At 46.7% G+C, this 19,191-nt stretch overlaps 1 protein-coding gene across 1 annotated transcript in view; it reads right to left on the bottom strand.

Annotated features, from left to right (window-relative positions):
• Ddc (dopa decarboxylase) overlaps window positions 1-19,191 on the bottom strand; it is an 89,101-nt gene that overhangs the window by 49,205 nt on the left and 20,705 nt on the right. The window contains exons 3-6 of the mRNA XM_050141229.1: window positions 15,787-15,900; window positions 12,824-12,943; window positions 4,903-5,037; window positions 3,487-3,630 (exon numbers count right to left, since the gene is read on the bottom strand). Coding sequence (XP_049997186.1) covers window positions 3,487-3,630; window positions 4,903-5,037; window positions 12,824-12,943; window positions 15,787-15,900 — 513 coding nt within the window. The remainder of the gene's footprint in view (window positions 1-3,486; window positions 3,631-4,902; window positions 5,038-12,823; window positions 12,944-15,786; window positions 15,901-19,191) is intronic.

The following is a 19,191-nucleotide window of genomic DNA, read 5'->3' on the forward strand; positions in this document are numbered from 1 at the left end:
CCACATTGTCGATTCACTAGAATAAATTCTAAATGTCTTTCAAACAGAAGAAAGTAAGAAATATAAAACATATGGGCGTTCATGGGCTGATATGGTAGATTTACCTAAATTTATGTTGCTCTTGTAAAATTGCAATGTCTAGTAGACTTTAAGCACATATAGATTTAAATGTATACTAATAATCACACAAAAGGTGATGGGAAGGTATAATAAAATAATATATAACCAGCAAGATAAAAAGGAAGAGAATGGAACAACTTAAAAACACTCAATTTTTAAAATGTCAAAAAAGTAGAGAAAAAATAAGTGAGCCAAACAGAAAACAATTACAAAATGGTAAATAACATTTAAATCCATCAGTGATTAATTTTGGTGATTAATAATCAGTGATTAATCAGTGGAGAACTGGGTAGCAGTTGTTACAGAGGAATGAGGTACTTCTTAACAGCAAGACTCCCTTAATTAAAAAGTGAGACTTCTAGTTTTTCCAGCACCATTTGTTAAAGGTGCGGTCTTTTTTTTTTTTCAGTGTGATTTTGTCTTTTTTTTTTTTTTTTTTTTCGAGACAGGGTTTCTCCGTAGCTTTTGGTTCCTGTCCTGGAACTAGCTCTTGTAGACCAGGCTGGCCTCGAACTCACAGAGATCCGCCCACCTCTGCCTCCCAAGTGCTGGGATTTTTAAAGGCGTGAGCCACCACCGCCCGGCTTGTCTTTTTTTTTTTTTTTTAGGATTTATTTATTATGTGTACAGTGTTCTGCCAGAATATACGCCTGCACATCAGAAGAGGGCACCAGATCTCATTACAGATGGCTGTGAGCCACCATGTGGTTGCTGGGAATTGAACTCAGGACCTCTGGAAGAGCAGCCAGTGCTCTTAACCTCTGAGCCATCTCTCCAGACTTCATGGGGGTTTTGTCTATTTAATCTTTGCCAAAATCAGGTGGTTGTAGGTGTCATCTTACCTAGAAATTTGATCCTTATTTTATACCCTGCAAAAAGATCAATTCTCAATGCACCAAAGACCTCAACGCTGTACTCAAAACATCTAAAGGGAACAATAAGAAGCATAGTTCAGGATATAGACTCAGAGACATGGACTTCTCATGGGCCCTGACTGTACAGAAAATAAGGCCAACAAATGACAAGCTGTAGAGCATGAAATTAAAAAGATTCTATGCTGCAACGGACATGGAGGGAAGGAGCAGCATAGAGAATATGGAGAAAATCTTTGCCAGCTATGCATCTGACCGAGGATCAGTGCCTAGGATGTATAAGGGGCTAATAAACCGAAACATCAAGAAAACAAACAACCCAATTAAAAGCGGGCTAAACACGGGAGAGAGTTCTCAATTAAAGAAATACACACGGCTAAGAAATATCCTAAGCCATCAGGGAAATGCAAATTAAAACTGCTTTGGTATTTCACCTTACCCGGTCCCAATGGCCTAAATAAATAAACGACAAAAAGATACTTCCGAGGCTGTGAGAAAAGGGGAACACGACTCAACTGTTAGTGGGGATAGAAACAGGCGCCGCTGGGACATGGGAATCAGTATGACGTTTCTCAGAAAGCGAGAAGTAGAACTGCCTCGTGACCCAGCTACGTCATTCCAGGGCATCCGCCCACAGGGCTGAACATCCTACTCCAGACACAGTTGCTCCTCCGTTTCCATTGCCCGCCGCCCACCTCACGATGGCTAGCAAGTGGGATGCGCCGCCTCTCCGTTCACCAAAGGCTAACGAAGATGCGGTTTTTACACACGGCAGAGTTTCGTTCCACTTTAAGGAAAAACGAAATTTGCAAGCGTGTGGATGGAGTCAGGTAACCCAGACCCAGAAAGATTGCAGCCACATTTTCTCCCCCGTGTTTGGACCCTAGCAGCCATCTTCAGATTTGTGTGTTTACCTTGGAGCCCTTAGAGAAGCCAGAGTAGTAGGAAGGGCCTGCTGTGGGGGACAAGGGAGAAATAAAGAGCTTAAGGCTAAGAGGATACCAGAACACAGGTGGTGTGAGGTGGACAGGAGCCTAATGAGACAGGGGGATTACATGGGGAGAGAGAGACGGGGGGTGTGGTGTGAAGCACAGGCTTGGGAACGCATCACTTCACACTGAGAGTGTTTTAAAAATCCACATGGAAGGCAGCTATTTTATATGCTTACTAAAAATCATAATAATAGGGTTTGGATGTAGGCACCCTACTCGAGGAGTTAAGGCGACTCCAAGAAACCCTGGGTTCCTTCCCCGGCACTGGAAAATAAAAGGGAAAAGGGGTTTCTGAACAACCTCCTGAAACCCAGATGCACACTAGAATTGCTATTAAATATGACCTATGCCTGGTTCTACCAACAGACACGCTTCCAAAAATGATCCTAGAGCCTGCATTCCTGAAGCTCCCCTGGTAACACTCTGTAGCCAGACAATATCCATAGAGCCAAAGCCATGACACTCCAATGGCTTCAAACATGACATATTAGTCCCAGGCAGAGCATAGCGCTGTGGCTACGTCAAGAACACAACAGTTCTCAAACTCCAGGTGCAACCCCCGCTAGAATGCATATCTAGGCACAGAAGAGCCAGCCCGCCATTTGACTAGGTTTTGATATTTTACACCGGAAGCGTAATTCCCCGTTTGCTCATAAGCCTCCCACAAAGGAACCTTCTTAGTATCAGCTGAGAGCAACAAACCCAGGCAATAAAGCCTCAAGTGGTTATTTTTTAAATGTAATAAAATATAATTTTTATTCTTTGACAATTTCATGCATGTATATAACACATTCTGGTTACTTCCAAGCCCCCATTCTCTCTAATCTCCTTTCTCCCTTAGAAGTCTCTTTCTTACTTTCAATATTGTTTGACTTTGTCATGTGGCCCACTGATTTTGACCGTGGCTGACTGTGTGACTGTAAGCTTCAGGGCATCCTTTGGAGTGTGAGGAGTTGTAGGTAGCTACCTGTAGGTAGCCGTGTATCTCAGTTACTTTCTGTTGCTGTGATCGAGCACCATGACCAAGGGGGAGAAGGAAGACTTGATTTGAGCTCACTGTTGCAGAAGGTTAGAGTCCAAAATGTCACCTTGACAGCATGCAACAAACATAGCGGCAGGGGCAGGAAGGCAAGAATTCACAGCTTGAACCTCAAGCAAGAGGCAGAGAGAGTGAACTGGAAATGGTGTAAGGCTTTTTTTTCCTCACAGCTCACTCCTAGTGAAAGGCTGCACCAACTAAACTCCATGTCACCAAATGGGGACCAAGTGTTCAAATGCCTGGCCCAAGAGGGGTCATTTGTCATTCAAATCACTGCAACAAGTGAAGACAATGACTACCTCTTCCCAGAACATACACACGTGTGTACACACACACACACACACACACACACACACACGCGCACGCACGTACACTCATGCATGCCTCGAACTCTACCCTAGACCCACGCAGGACCCAGAGGATCCGATCCCACAGTGCCATATCCAACAAGCATTGAACTTACAAAGAATGGAATCAGGCCAGCAGCTTTGTCTTGCTCCAGGGCCTCCCGAAGGGCAGAAGCTCTCATGGAAAAGTTGCCATCCGAAGGGATTGCTTTTAACTTTACTCCACCAATTAACCCAGCTCTTTCTACAGAGCTGTGTGCCTGCAAGGAAAATAAGTAGAGCTGAGTCTAAGGGTGTGTTCCCATGGCTCTTGAGCCTGCAGAGCGCCTGACCCGGGCTCTTGATGCCCCATGAAGGTGGCAGAGTTGGTTTCTTCTCCTCCTCCTTTATGAAGTCAACTCTTTTCTGGACTGGTTTCCATCCTGGAGTCTTGCTTTTCAATCTAATGAATCAAATACTCCCAAGAGTGAAGTGTTGGCTCTCTATTGACTAAGTTTTTCATTCTTTTGTGTGATTTTAAATATATGTAGACTTAAATATGTAGCAATATACACATCAAAGGTGATAGGGCTGTATGATGAATGTGCAGGGCACCGGATGGCACACGTCTTTAATCCCAGCACTTAGGAGGCAGAGACAGGCAGATTTCTGAGTCTGAGGCCAGCCTGAACTACAGAGTGAGTTCCAGGACAGTCAGGGCTACACAGAGAAACTCTGCCTTGAAAAAGGAAACAAACAACAATATATAAAAGAAAAAAGCCAACAACTGGCAAGGTTAAAATGAAGAAAAATGGGATGGAGAGATGGCTCAGAGGTTAAGAACACTGACTGCTCTTCCAGAGGTCCTGAGTTTAGTTCCCAGCAACCGTATGATGGCTCACAACCATCTGTTATGAGATCTGGTGCCTTCTTCTGACCTTCAGACATACATGGAAGCAGAATGTTGTATACATAACACACAAATAAAATCTAAAATAAAATAAAATGAAGGAAAAGGAACCATATAAAATAGTTAATCAAAAAGTCAAGAAAAATAAAATAAGAGAGCTAAAACTACTACATTTCTGTCTGTAGGATTTTATGAGCATGATAATGGTCATAGTCAGTCCTCTCAAGCCACAAGTTGGACTGAGTGGTCACAGCAAGCACGGTGCTTTTATCCCTTTTGCTAATAGAAAAAAAAATAGGCTTTGAGAATGTACATGATTTACAAAGCTGGGATTTGGCATCAGGTTGGAGCCTCACTTCCAATTTTTCCACAGCGGAGCTTTAAAGGCAGGCCACAGGGGCACAGTGCAATTCCACACTGCAGAGATGGGAAGCAGCCAGTTGTGCGGGCTCGCCACATGTGTACTTTATTTCTGACTGCATCTATCAAGCTCCCACGATAGAATCAGAAGTTTCACCCCTCCTGATCCCCGGGGAACTGCTCTTGGATTTGACATGATGCTAACTGTTCCTTGGATTCAGCCCCGGGGTCGGGGGGGGGGGGTAAGGGAGTGTTGGGCCAATGCCCACCCCAGCACACTCACCTGATCAGACGTGTAAGCGACCAGTTTTTCCATGATAGCAGCTTGTGTCAACTCTGGGGAGGCTGCCTGCAGCTGGCGGGTCACTTTGGTTCGAGCAGCCAGTAGGGCCACCAAGGTGGCTTCGCTGGCACTCCCCTGAATCCAAGAGAGAAAGGTCAAATGAAATTGGAAACTCTGCACAAGAACCTCTGTCTAAACTGTTGGGAGACATATTATTGTGTCCATAGTTTCCTTTAAAAGCTGAGCCAGAAATTGCAAAATTCACTCGTTTTTGCATCTCACATCTGCAGGGGCTGGTTTAGCTCTTGTAATTAGTTTGACATTGCCTTATCCATATTATGTCCCAGCGAGCTAACATTCTGATCCTGTAGCATATACAAGACTCTGCAGGTGTTCTCTCATGGGCTCTTTAGGCCTGGTCTGGGACACACTGTCTCCACTTCCATCAGAGGAAGAGACTGATCCAGGGCACCCTGCCCAATCCCTGCTCTGTGTTCCTATGCATGTGGACGGAACAATTTGTATTTGCTTATAACATAGGAATGCATTTTCCTTGACACACGGAGGTGGACTTGGACAGTTTCTCCCAATCCTTCATGGAACAGGCTGGGTTGTGCTCGCTCACTTCCTGCACTCGACATATTGAGGCCCTAGGCCTCAGCATCTCAGAATGTACTGTATTTAGAGAAATAAGATCTTTAAAGCCAGCCATGGTCTGCACGGCATGATGTACACACATGTAGTCTTAACACTAACAAGCCTGAAGTCCAAGGATAATTGTGAGTTCAAGGCTAACTTGGGTTCCAGCTAGGGCTGCAGTATGAGATTGTCTCAAAAAATACCTGTAAGAAAAGAAGGCTGAAAGCAAGGAAGATAAGAGGAAGTAAGGAAGGAGGGAGGGACAGAGGGGACCTTTAAAGTAATAATTGAATTTTTTGGGTAGACCCTAATCTAATCCGACTGCTGTTCTGAGAATAAAAAACTAGCCAGCAGACATAATGTACACAGCGGTAAGACCACAAGAAGAAAGGAGTGAGAAGCCAGTTAACAAAAAACTCAAAACTGAACTTCAGGAAAACAATCCTGTTGTCACTCTGGTCTCGGCCTTCAGCCTCCAGGACTCGGAGGCAATGGATGTGTTGTTTCAGCCGTCTTTGCTCTGCGCTTTGTTGCAGCAGGCCTAGTGAGGCACTGCATGAAATCTCAACCACCTAGCTCAGCAAAGTAAAAAGGAATTGTACGCAATTCCTCTTTCGAGCCTGAGAGTGATCGAGAGAAATAGAGTCAGTGCCCATCGTGTTACCCCGTTTCATTTGTAAGATAATCCTCTTTTTAAAGTTTTTCATCTTCAGGTGGGTTTCTGTAACCTTCCCTGGACCTTCAGCACGAGTTAGGGATGGCTAAAAGCGTAGCTCCATTCGGTCTTTCCTGGTACCTCCTAGCATTTGTGCTCAGCTTCCTCGGTAGACAAATCCTGGGGTGGGGGGAAACCCATCATATTTTCGCTGATTCCGAAAGTTTATAAGAGCATGGAATTTTCCAGATAAATGTACAGCACAGTGGATTGTGCAGAAATGAAATTTTTTGTTATTAATATTTTTTTCTCCTTCATCAATCATGATCTCCCACTTTGATCTCCCAGCCACCGTTTTTACGTTCTCTTCTGAATCAACTCCTGTTCCCTGAGGAATGGGGTAGGTTTTCCAGCTAGATACGTGTGTTCCTATTTCTGCAGCACTAACGCATGAGTTCAAATAAACAGATAGACCACGGTCTTCACTCAGCATCTGAGTGACTCACACATCCCCTTCAGGCTGTACTTTCACAAGTGGTTGTTTTGCACAGTCTCGGACCATGTCAAAGAGGCCTGGCTGACCAGACTGGCAGCTATTTCAGGAAATTCAAGCTTCTGAAGGCAGAAGGGGCATCTCCCCCTTCTCCTGCGCATCCCAGTCCTGCTTATCTCTGTCCCTCTGGCCACATTTTGTTTTTCAAAGAAAGTGTGTAGAACCCTTCTGAGAAGAGGAAGGGGGAGGGAAGAGGGGGGGGAGGTAACGGGGCAGGAAGTAAGGGGAACTGCGATTGGTATGGAAAATGAAAAGTAAATCTCTCTATATATATTTTAAAATTTATTTATCTTATGCGCATTAGTGTTTTGCTATGGGGCTGTCAGGTCCCCTGGAGCTGGAATTACAGGTAGTAGCGAGCTGCCATGTGGGTGCTGGGAATTGAACCCTGGTCCTCTGGAAGAGTAGTCAGTGCTCTTCACCACTGAGCTATCTCTCCAGTCCCGAAAAGTAAATATTTTTAATAAACAATTTTTTTAAAGAGTGTAAAAAAGAAAAACCTGGAAGTAGTGGCACACGCCTTTAATGTCAGCACTAAGGAAGCAGAGGCAAGCAGATCTCTGTGTGTTCAAGGGCAGACTGGTCTACATGGTGAGTTCCAGAACAGCCAGAGCTACATTGTGAGACTCTGTCTGGGGAGTGGAAGGGGGGGGGATAGAAAAAAATTCCATCCTCTCTTCAGAGCCCTGGACTTCTTTTGTAATGAATGATTCTGAGTGGCCATGCCACACCAAGGCAAGCCAAGCTCACTGTGAGTTCAGCGGGCACTGTCTACATTCTGAGAGAAAATTCTTTATTTTGTCAACAAAAAACATGATTTAAGAAACAGCAACGAAGTCCAGTGGAAAAAAAAATAATCTCTGAATTATTGAGATTATCTTGAGCACTGAACCTCAACGTGCCATTACAGATCGGTTTCGGGCACACTTGAACATCAAGGTGAGTGGACTCTGTCTCTTACTGCTGAGGGGAGAAAGAGAGAGCAATTGTTCTTTGTTAAGAAAGCAGTGGCTGACCATTGCGCTTCGTGGCGGAGAAGTGGGGAACTGAACAGACCTGAGCTGCATCCAGCTAAGCCCACACACTCGCTGCCTCCTTTACCTGGAACCACTTTCCCCTCCACGTCTTTGTGTGGCTCCCTGATGCCTTTGCTTCAGGCAGACAAAGGTTGCCATGGCGAGCCTGCTCTGAGGTGGGAGGGACCTTTTGGGAGAGTGGATGCTCAAGGCTGCTGATGGCGGGAGCCGAAAGGTCCTTTCATCTTCTAGGTTTTACAAATGTCACCTCACACAGGGTAAGAAATTGGCAGCTTTTCTTCCACGAGAGCTTTCAAACCCAATTAAGAGACCCATTTTGCAGGTCTCATTTGTCCTGCCTCACAATGATGGTGTGCCTTGGGCTCAGACACCCACTGCTGCGCCAATGCTAAGCTGTGATTACAGCTCTGAGGGGATCGATAAGGCAGGCTGCCTCGCTGGTTGTCACTGGGCTCCGGCTCTTTAAGGCTACACAAATTACAGACAATCAACCCCGAGAGCTGAAAAGGGCCAGCTCCCTGCAGCAAAGAGAAGGAAGTCTGCTTCTCCCCCTCCCCAACCCAAACTAAGTGGGTTGAACTCACAAGGGCTTTGTTGAAGCCTGGTCTGAGAGATGCCAGAATTAGTCCTAACCTAAGGCTGGAACTTCTACAAATGAGATTGTCTTTAAAGATGGTTTAACCCATGGTAACATTCAAACCTCCACACAATGTCATAAGCAAAGAGCCTGGGCAAGTTGGCATTAACACTCCGAATCACCTTTTACACACTCTCTTTGATTAGTTTCTGCCTCTGTTTTTTTTTATTTGCTATGAAAACTATGGTTGATAATGCAATGAATCCTTATAAGTATTTTGAGGATAAAAATTGATTATATAAAGCACAATAAATAGACTAAACACAGGTTTGTTTTGGTCATTCAATATACTTAGCTACTTGTAAAATCCTTTGAGAAGTACCAAACTAGAAGATCCATCTTTGGATACTAAAGACTCAAAAAATTAAATTGGCTTTGCTGTATGACAAGCGACCCCGAAATGCTTTCTTCTGTGGTTATGTTCTGGTCTTGGTGAATGACAGATGTGTCGCACGAAGGAAGCTGATGGTCTTGGAAGACTGTTGCCCCTTATCCTAAAGACTGTCCTCTGAAATCTTGCAAGACTGAAGAGTGCAATGTGACATGAATATCTTAGGTAGCATTTACATAAATTGTGACACATCATAAAAAATTGTACAGTAATATTATTCTCAAAAAAATATTTGGTCAAGAAGGAGATCAGAATGAGAGGAATAAAAAGGACTAGGTGTTGGAGAAAGGGGGTGGATGAAAATAAAGTATAATACCACGTGTATGGAAATGCCATAATGAAGCCCATTGCTTCATTTTCTAACTTAAAATGCAAATTAAGATAAAGTTTTAGAAAGTTTTAGCCGGGTGGCGGTAGCAGCACACACCTTTAATCCCAACACTAGAAAAGCAGAGGCAGACAGAGGAGAGTCAGATGGATCTCTGTGAGTTTGAGGCCTGTCTGGTCTACAGAGAGAGAGAGTTCCAGAACAGTCAGGGATACACATAGAAATCCTGTCTTGAAAACCAAAATAAAGGGAAAGAAATATCTTGGTTTTAAATGTCTGAGGGCCTGTGAGATGGCTAGGCTGCCCTGCAAGCCTGGTGACCCACATGAGGGTGGAAGGAAAAACTGACTTCACAACGTTGTCCTCTGACTTTCCCATGAGAGTCATGGCATGAGTATCCACACACACCCAACATGCACACACACAATGGTAGTAATAATAATAATAATAGTAATTAATAATGATAAAGTAAATATTTAAACGGTGCAGATATAACAAAATAAAACATTGTGCAGAAAACGTGTGTGTATCGTATCATCTCGATTTATGCAACTCACAAATATAAAGATACTGGATAAGACCTAGAGAGAATTCTACTCTAAAATAGTTGCTGCATTTTCCCATTTCTCCAGCGAGTGCCCATTATCCATAAATACAGAGGGCACAATAATTTTTAAAAGTGAAAAAGTGTAATCAAATCTGACATTGAAGATAGTAAATTGGCAATGTGGAAAATTACAGAGATACACAGAAAACCATGAGCAATTATTGAAAATATAGAGGAGAAAAATGGCCAAAAAAGGGAGGGGGAACTATTTAAAGAGAGAGGGAGCGAGAGATTATGGAACAGGTAGAAAAGGTACTGAGTCTGGAAATTTAAAGCCCCTGAGAAGCATGGAGGTGGCCTACTCCCTAACAGGGCAGAGACTGCCCCAGGTAGACAGAAAGCTCGGTCATGAGGAGGGCTTACCAAACGCTAAGCTCTCAGCAGAGTGTGGAGCTACAGGGAGAGCTTGCTCTGGGGTCAGGCCGACTGTGAAGAATGAGATACTTGCCCAGAAATAAATCAGCCAGAATTCCAGGCCCTGCCTCTGCAGACAGCTCTGCTGGCCTCGGCAGCCCTGACCGGCTGTCTCTTCTCTGGACACTCTGACTTGATTGTCCTTGTCAAGGACAGCAAGTGTATCTATCCCTGGAAAACCAGGATTTCAGCATGGGAGCCTGGTGAAGTCGCGGGGTTTCACCTAGTGGAAATGGCTCTGATTGCATTTCAGGGACTTTGTGTGGTAGCCCCTTCTCAAGCGGCAGCAAAACCTGTACAAGGCCTTTTAGCCAAGGAGGTTTGGCTGCGCGGCACAACCTCTGAAAAGAAGAAAACGGTCCTCAGAAATGATAGTGGGACTTCTCTAGAACATTCCTGCCGCCATTTTTAGTCTGGCCCACAGTCTTCTTTTGTGTTTCTGTTACAGGACGGCATATATGAACATTTAGTAGAATGCTTTTAGATAGGGTCTCACGTTGGACCAAGCTGGTGTGAACTCCGTGAGGGTGACGAGGAACTCCTGATTCTCCTACCTGAACCCCTCAGCTGTTGGTATTGCCGGCAGTCCCATCCCACCCAACTCTAGTACTTCATTCCTATCCACTCCCTCCTTGCAGGGACTCAGCTATGGCCAAGTAACCTAATCAAGGAATGGAAAGTGGTTTGAGCCGCCATAGTACTGCTGGCCTGCCCACAGATCTCTGCACCGAAAGAAAAAGAATTTACATTTCCCAGCCCACTCCCCTTTCCCCCCCCCCCCCCCCCCCCCCCCCCCCCCCCCCCCCCCCTCGCTTCCCCCCCACCCCGCCCCCGAGCCCTGCTGAGTTTGACTCTCTCCTGCCTGGCCGGCGCAAAGGCTAAGGAACCCTTTTAGGACTCTTCTGCAGACAGCGCGCAACACAACACAGACCGCTTTTCCCACTACCAAGATACCAGGCCCCTTTCCCAGGCAGTGAGCTTGTTTACCTTTCAGGGGGAAAAGGGACTCTGCTGATGTGATTAACATTAAGAACCCTGACTTGGAAAGATTATCTTGGATTATCGGAGTGGACCCAATCCTATCACACGGGTCCTTAAAAGTGGAGACCCGGTTTCACATCTGCAGTCAGAACAGGACAGGGGAAGAAAGGTCAGTGAGATGGAACACAGCTGCTTCTGGAGATGGAGATAGGAGTCACAGGCCAAGGAATTCCGGCGGGCTTTAGAGAACTTGAGGAGGTGGGGAAATGGATTTTCCCCTTGGGCTTCTAAGATGACAATCTCGATTTTAGCTCATTAAAACCTAAGTCAGACTTACAGAGCCATAGGAAAATAAATGTGCTTGAAGCCACTAAGCTATGCGTAGCATCCTTAAGGAAAAGGTCATATGTTGGAAGGTTAAAACGCGAGGTCTTATTGAAGAGTCTCAGGACTAGAAATCGAGGGCCTTGCTTTCTATTTAGTTTGGACACACTAGACATGTGATCTTCCACAAAGACATTCTCCTGTCGGCCCCAGGGTTCTCACCCATAAAATACGTGGAGCCATCACTGCCTGACCTTATACTGGGAGCTACAGAGAAAACAATATATACATCTAAATCCTTCTTTCTAATCTTAACAATCCTTACATTAGCATTACAACCGTAAACTTGACATGAGAAAAATACATAAAGGGCGGTGATGAGTTAATGTAGCTCATTGTGTTACTCTAAATGTTTTTTTTTTTTAAAAAAAAAAAAAAAGCTCACATTTGCTGGGGCATGGTGGTACATTCTTTTAATACCGGCCCTTGGGAGACAGAGCAGGTGGATCAAGACCAGCCTGCTCTACATAGTGAGATCCAGGCCAGGGCTACACAGTCAGACCCTGTTTCAAAAAGGGTGGTAGGGGGAAGGAGGGAGAGCATAAATTCCAATCATTCACTCTGAAGATCCTGGCGGAATGGAAAATTCACCACGGCTGTCATTTGCATCTGTTGTGCGCCCTCATGTAAGCCTTACAGTTGTTTGCGCGAATATGGAGAATGAATTAAATGTATGCATAGCCATAGCTAGAGACTTAGGTAAGCTGCTGGCTGGCAGACAAACGGCACATACAGCCAAGTAGCACATACAGACGGGGGAAGCATGGCTACAGCTGTCACTCGTGGTAAAGACAGGATCCGATGGTGACAGCAAGATTTTAGGTTCTGGAATACACAGACATAAGGTCTATAATCTCCCCGCTAGAATAGGGGCTGGGGAGGGGCGGTGTAAGGTATCAGTTTTCCGGTGCCTCTTTTTCCTCAGTCGTAAAATAGAGCACCTAATTCACAGTGCTAGGAGGAGTCAGTGTGTCTGGAGAGTGCTTAGGCATGGTGGCCGGCCGTGGATAGCCCAACAAAAATATTCGCTGCCTATGTGGTAGTCACTGATTTATCTACCAGAAGGGCCTGTGGAGATAAGTGCTCGCCCACAGCTTGTGGAAAGCCACACCAGGATCTAAATCCAGATTCCCATCAAGTCCTTGCAGACCAGGGTGTCCCAGCTTTCCTGTTCTCTGGAAGACAGCTAAGGGCACAGCTAGCGGCGGCAGGGGCCCTGGTTTCTGTTTGCAGCCGAGGTCCTTTGTGGCGCCCACAAGCCCAGAAGGCCGCCTTCCCCACTTCCCCCGTCTTACCTGGATCACTCCTCCCCCTTCACCAGCTCTTCCAGCCAAAAAGGCCTCTGGCAACTCCAGCATCTTCCCCAGCCAATCCATCATCACTGTCTCCAGCTCTGTGCACGCTGGGCTTGCAGCCTGCAGTGGGGGTGGGGGAAAGTGAGGCCCTCCGCCGCCACGGGGCAGCTGGCCTCTGCACAAAACGGTGACACGGGAGAGCATTGTTTCTTTGGTAACTTTTACTTGATCAATTTGACAAAAATTTCACTTTTGTTTTTGTCCCCCCAAATTTACTCTTGGTAGGGGGAATTAATCCCTTGGTCGCCGGTTTTTTTTTTCCTTTTGAGCACGTCTTCCCACATTCCTTTGTTGAAACCTGAGCCCTCTCCAAGAGTATTGAGAGGTGGGGGATGTTACGGGTCAACCAGCCTGCGTGGCTCCTTGGTCATGAACTGATGGAAAACGGGAAAACGGGTCATCTCAGGAGTGGACTAGATGGAAAAGAGGATGTTCACCCAAATTCTTGTCTGTTTCATGGAAGCCTGCCGCTGGCTGCAATCACAGGGCAGGCTTCGCTGCCAGATGCCAGTAGCATGTTCCTCACACCCTCAAGTAGACTTCTAATGTTTATAAAGGATTCGGTCTACGGTATTTTGTTCTCCCTCAGCAAATGGATTGAGACAATGCTGTGTTCTCATTTCCCAGAGATCTGAAGGAGCCTTGGGGGTTAGCTCTGCCAAGAGGCCTGGACGCAGGGCCTGGGCCTGGCAGCACTGAGAGAACTTTACAAGGAGGAGATTTCTCTGCTCTTCCTCAACTCCTTCCAGATATGACACAGGGAGCCACGGTGGGTAGCTCTCTCCGGGCCCCTTCTGACTTACCTCACTATCCCCATCCCCTCTCCATGACAGAAGGTCTCAGGGCGTAAGCTGAGAACAGTTCTTGGCTACATCAACCTCCCCATCTCCACCACACACACAGCCATGAGTCTTTAAGAACCAACGCTGAAGCAAGCAAGGTCCCAGATACTAAGGAATTTGGGGTCAACTCTGACTGAATCCCAGATTAAAATCTCCCAAACTCAGATGGACCTCAAGTGCCTGAACTCAGTCTCAGACTTAGCTTCTTTCATCCAGATTGGTGCAAGGAGACTAGCACCCTCGTGAACCTCACTCCACCATGCCTGCCTGCTGTGCACTGTGAGCTTGATCTATAATAGAATCCAGCAAGGTCTATTTGTAGACCTTCCCCTATGCCTACAAGTGAATTGTAGCATGCAGGATTGAGCCAAGGAAATGGGCATCGGCTACTTTCATCTGCTAGGTAACACCAGACAAGCTACTTGTCTTATGTAGTCTTTTAATTCCTCAGTGACTTGGTGTCTGGCCTCTGGCCTCTCATTGCACACAGGAGGTGATGCTGTACTCTTAGGTCCAGGCAAAGATGAAATGAGTCTCCACTTTCATTTGGGTCTGTACCTAAGGAGCACAACGTGGTGACCCGAGTTGTGGCATAATTCTGGCATTATGACACATGGATGACTGAAGGAATTGAGGACTTTCTCGCTGCTGGTCAGATGGTCATCCCCATCCTGGTGGGGTCCTACTGCAGCCAGGATAATCCGAACTCCAGGCATTTCCCGTTATGAACCACAGCTATTAAATAATACAACTTCTGAGACAGGGAGGCGGGCGTTTCCTTGTTCAAAGCATACGAGACCACTCCGGAGGGGCAGATAAATCAGAGGTTGTTGCTGGGTCTCCAGACAGACATGCAGAAGCAGCAGAACGATCAGTGAAACCTGCCGCTACAGCATCTAATTTCAAGCAAAGGGTACCCTCAGCCTAGGCCAGGCCTGTCCCTAGGAGAAGGAGGCACCAGTTGCCTGACAGAAGAGTGATGATGAGAGGTAGGCCTTCGTAACTCTTCCCATAAGCCGAGACTCCCACTTGCTCCACTCCTAGGAGCCCAGCTTGAAGGAAAGCAGGTGCCATGTAGTGAAGCAGCCGGCTCAGCTGGACTCTGCTGGCTGCTGAGAACCATGAGCTGCCCTTCCTTCCTACATCCCAAGTCCTCAGTCAACACTAGTCAATATGAGTGGGCTCCGGTGCACACATCAGGGGGACACTCCACAACTAGAGAGTCAAAGATAGTTCTAGGCTTTGGGGAACTCTTCATAGTGTGAGGAGCCCCAGAACCTAAGAGTCAATGGCATCTGCTTTGAATCTCTCCAGAAGCACACAGCTGGGACACAGAGAGCTGGAAGACCTAGGCCGGATACTTTCAGCGTAGGGAACTCACACAGGGAGGGTTGAAGGGCCTGCAGGCAGCCCTAAGCCTATTTCCAGACACTTTTGCTCTGCCTGCTTGCCCATCAGATAGGCTGGGCAGTAGCCTGGTGGGGGACAGATGGAATGAAACATCTGAGAGGTGGTAGCAATCTCAGACTTCAGCCTGCATAGAAATCTGCTGGTCTTAGGGAAACGAAGATCCAGCTTTGGGCTGCAGAAACCTTGGATCAAAATCAAGTGCTTATAAAAAAAAAAAAAAAAAACCCAAAACAGCCCTGTGCGGAAATCTCTTCTCTTCTCTTCTCTTCTCTTCTCTTCTCTTCTCTTCTCTTCTCTTCTCTTCTCTTCTCTTCTCTTCTCCTTTCCTCTCCTCTCCTCTCCCCTTCCCTCCCCTCCCCTCCCCTTCTCTTTTCTTCTTTTCTCTTTTCTTTCCTCCCCTCCCTTTTCTTCTCCTCCCACCCTCTCTTCCTCTCTCTCTTTCTCTTCCTTCTCCTTCTTCCCTCTCCCACTTCCCCTTCAGAATTTCTCTTCCCTTAGAAACTCCCTCCTGGGGGCCCAGACTCTACTCTCTGCAAAGTGGCCCTGCTGCCTACAGGCGACAGGCAGAGCCACCCGTTTCTGTCCCGTGTATAAAGGGATCACCTCCCCATGCAAGCACAGACCCCACCACAGGGTCTTGGCAATACTCACCCAGGAGAAGCCAATGCAGCCGATAGCCCCACACAGCATGTCTGCAAGCATGGCTGGGTACGAGCTAGCCGTGGGGAAGTAAGCGAAGAAATAGGGGCTGTGCCAGTGTGTTACCTGTGGGGAGGCGGAACAGTTACTCTGGGCCAGAGGAGTCAGGCTGGACCCGAGGATGCACACAGAAGACAACTTGGACAAAGCTTATCAAATGTAAACGTCCCACACTTTCCAGCTTCGCCTCATCGCCACGGTAGTGGACAGACCCCCTGTTTTGCGCTTGACTATTTTTGCTAGCCCAGATGAAGATGCTGTCTTCACAAGATATCAACTGTCATACCACATGAAGTCTCGAGGCAGGAATGAGAGCAATACTGCTTCAGGTTCTTGCTGGGTGCGCTAGGCAGAGAAAGTGCTGCAACCAGACATCTGAGATCCTGGAGTAAAAAGCTTGGCTTTCCCAAAATGGCTCTAGCAAATTCAGTTGCTTTTGTTTATTTTTTTTATTTATTTATCTTTTTGTTTTTAATGCGCCTCTTTTTTTTTTTTTTTTAAAAAAAGGATTTCTTTAATGTGGTCTCTTCTCACTGGTAAATCAGCACCCTTAAGCGGAGCTGCTACCTCTGTCTCCCACAATGGCCACTGCCTCTCCTGCCTCCTCTAGCCCAGAGGGAGCAAACAGTTGCTCTATGCCAAGCCTGGATAAGGGGCAGAGGAAAAGCTCAGGTTGAACAGGGAGGAGATGCCCTAATGTGGTGCTCCTGGGAATCCCAGGGATGATGGAAACCAGGGCAGTGGTGAGGACACACAGACCCGGATTGGTTGTGGGTGGAATCTTCCTCTTCAATGTACGTGCTACAACCTTATCGCCAGCCCCAAATGACAGTATTAGGAAGCCTTGGTGAGGGACTTAGGTCATGAGAGTAGGGCTCTTGTGATGGAATTTGGGACCATCTAAGAAAAGATCAGACTGACCATAGCTAACAATTCCTGAATCTATGGAGGGCAATGACATTGTATTTGTATGAAAAGTTCTAACACTTCGACCCCACCCCAAACTTTAACCAAAAATGTGTAATTTTGGAGCATTGAAAGTTGTTGTTCCGATTTGTCGCTGACTAAAGAAATAGTACTCTCTCCAAAGTTCAAAAGGCTTATACAGTTCTGAACCAAAGATTCTGGAGAAAGGGTTTCTTCCTGATTCCCCAAATCCAGGAACTGGGTTTCTTTCTGCATTGTTAGGCAGCGAGACCATCTCTAGCTTTCTCCTCCAGATTCCAGTCAAGAAAATTCTTCTTGTTCACTGATTATAAAACAAAACTCTGCTGAGCCTTAGGATCTCTGAAATCAGTATGGTTTCTGTAAGAAACAGCCACGTGGAAACTACCCTCCGTTATCACCAGACTCCTGTGATGAGGCCGTTATGCACAGTCTTAGGCTGACATTCTTTAAAATGATAGATTTATATTTTTTAAAGGATGTGCCTGTCCTGGGGAAGAGATTTCACAAAGTGAACTGGGGGCAGAGACATAAAACAAGCACTCATTCTTCACCAGGGTCTAAGGAAAGACGATCCCCGAGAGCAGGAGGGGCCGAGATCCTGTCGCTATAGAAGCTGGGAGCTCAAATCACTCCGTGTAAACATTGAAGTAAAGATGAAAGGAAGGGTCTGCAGGATGCGAGGAGCCTTGGATGTCAGGAGCAGGAGGAGCTGTTGGGAGGAGCAGGCTAAGTGTGGTGGTGGAAGAGGAGGAAGAGGAGAAGACCAGGGAGCTAGCTCCTTACCACTGGAGGGTACAGAGCTGCTCGCGGTAACCTACAAAGCCCTCATCTGAGCCCAACCTCTGGGTCTTTTTTGTTTGTTTGTTTGTTTTTTCGAGACAGGGTTTCTCTGTGGTTTTGGAGCCTGTCCTGGAACTAGCTCTTTTTTTTTTAATATTTATTTATTTATTTATTATGTATAAAATATTCTGTCTGTATGTCTGCAGGCCAGAAGAGGACACCAGACCTCATTACAGATGGTTGTGAGCCACCATGTGGTTGCCGGGAATTGAACTCAGGACTTTTGGAAGAGCAGGCAGTGCTCTTAACCACTGAGCCATCTCTCCAGCCCCTGGAACTAGCTCTTGTAGACCAGGCTGGTCTCGAACTCACAGAGATCTGCCTGCCTCTGCCTCCTGAGTGCTGGGATTAAAGGCGTGCGCCACCATCGCCCGGCTCAACCTCTGGGTCTTAAGAAATGTGGACGTCACCTAGTCCACGTGTTTTCTTATAACATCTGGCTAGGGTCCAACTCTCAAGAATCCCCAAAGCTCCACATGTCAGAGTGCCAAGGCAGCACTATCGGGAGGTAGTGAGAGGCCTTTAGGTCTTTGGTGATGAGCCCTCAAAGGAGACTGGTGGTCCCCATCTGGTGGTCCCCTCCTCTTTCTCTGGGTTGCTTTCCAGCCATGAGGCGAATAGATTTCCTCTGCTCTGTGCTTCTGCCATGATGCCCTGGCTCACCACAGGCTAAAAGCCATAAGACCAACGAGTCCTGGTTAAACTCCCAAAGCTATAAGCGAAAATGGACCTTGTCCCTGTGTGTTTGTCGTCTCTGCTGTCACAGGGTCGGAGAGCTGACGAACGCGTGGCCATTCTTCATAGATTTGGCAAAGACATAAACATGTCTTTTCTCAGTAAAACCGCATATCAGACATTTACCGGCCAATATGTGGCACGAGGAACCCCGATTATGATTATAAAGATAACCAACCAGGATAGCTCATTAAAAACTGGAAGATTCCAGTAAGACGCATTACATGCCTGTCTCCAGGCCTGGGCGTGGGACAGAGCCAGAGGGGGATAAAAAAAAAAGTGAGAGTGAAAGAAAATCAGGGTTAGCAAGAACAGGAAGGGGGAGGGAGGGAGGGAAGGAGGGAGAGGCTGACAGTGAGTCTCAGAGGCTCTGGAGAACTTCACAGGCTGAGTGATGTGTTCAGCAGAGCAGGAATGGGGCCCATGAGGCTTTAGGAAGAAAAAAGAAAGAGAGAGAGGGGAAAAAAAAAGAATGTTCAGATAAAAACCAAAACATCTGTAGTGGTAACGTGCTTGTCTTCACGGAAATGCCTTGAGAAAGTGGAACTTGCAAGGGGCCAGCAGAGGAAGAGGCCAAAGACTGCACAAATGCACGGGGCCAGGGGGCACAGCTGGAGCCCAGGGCCTCAGTCTCTTCCAGGTACCTGGAGGGCTCCACACTGCCTGCAGCTCGCTCTCCTCACTACCCGGGGCCTGGGAAGGCCAGGGTGATTCTTGACTGGAAGGGACGCTCCTCAGCCTTGCTCTCTATGACTAGCCAAGCAAGCGGACTGGATAGTCCCACACCCGGCTCCGCACAACCCAGAATTTTCATGTAGCTGCGGGTCAGCCACA

This window comes from Alexandromys fortis, unplaced genomic scaffold, assembly GCF_014885135.2.
Source record: "Alexandromys fortis isolate MF-2015 unplaced genomic scaffold, M_Fortis_MF-2015_v1.1 scaffold_7, whole genome shotgun sequence".
Classification (NCBI taxonomy): Eukaryota; Metazoa; Chordata; class Mammalia; order Rodentia; family Cricetidae; genus Alexandromys; species Alexandromys fortis.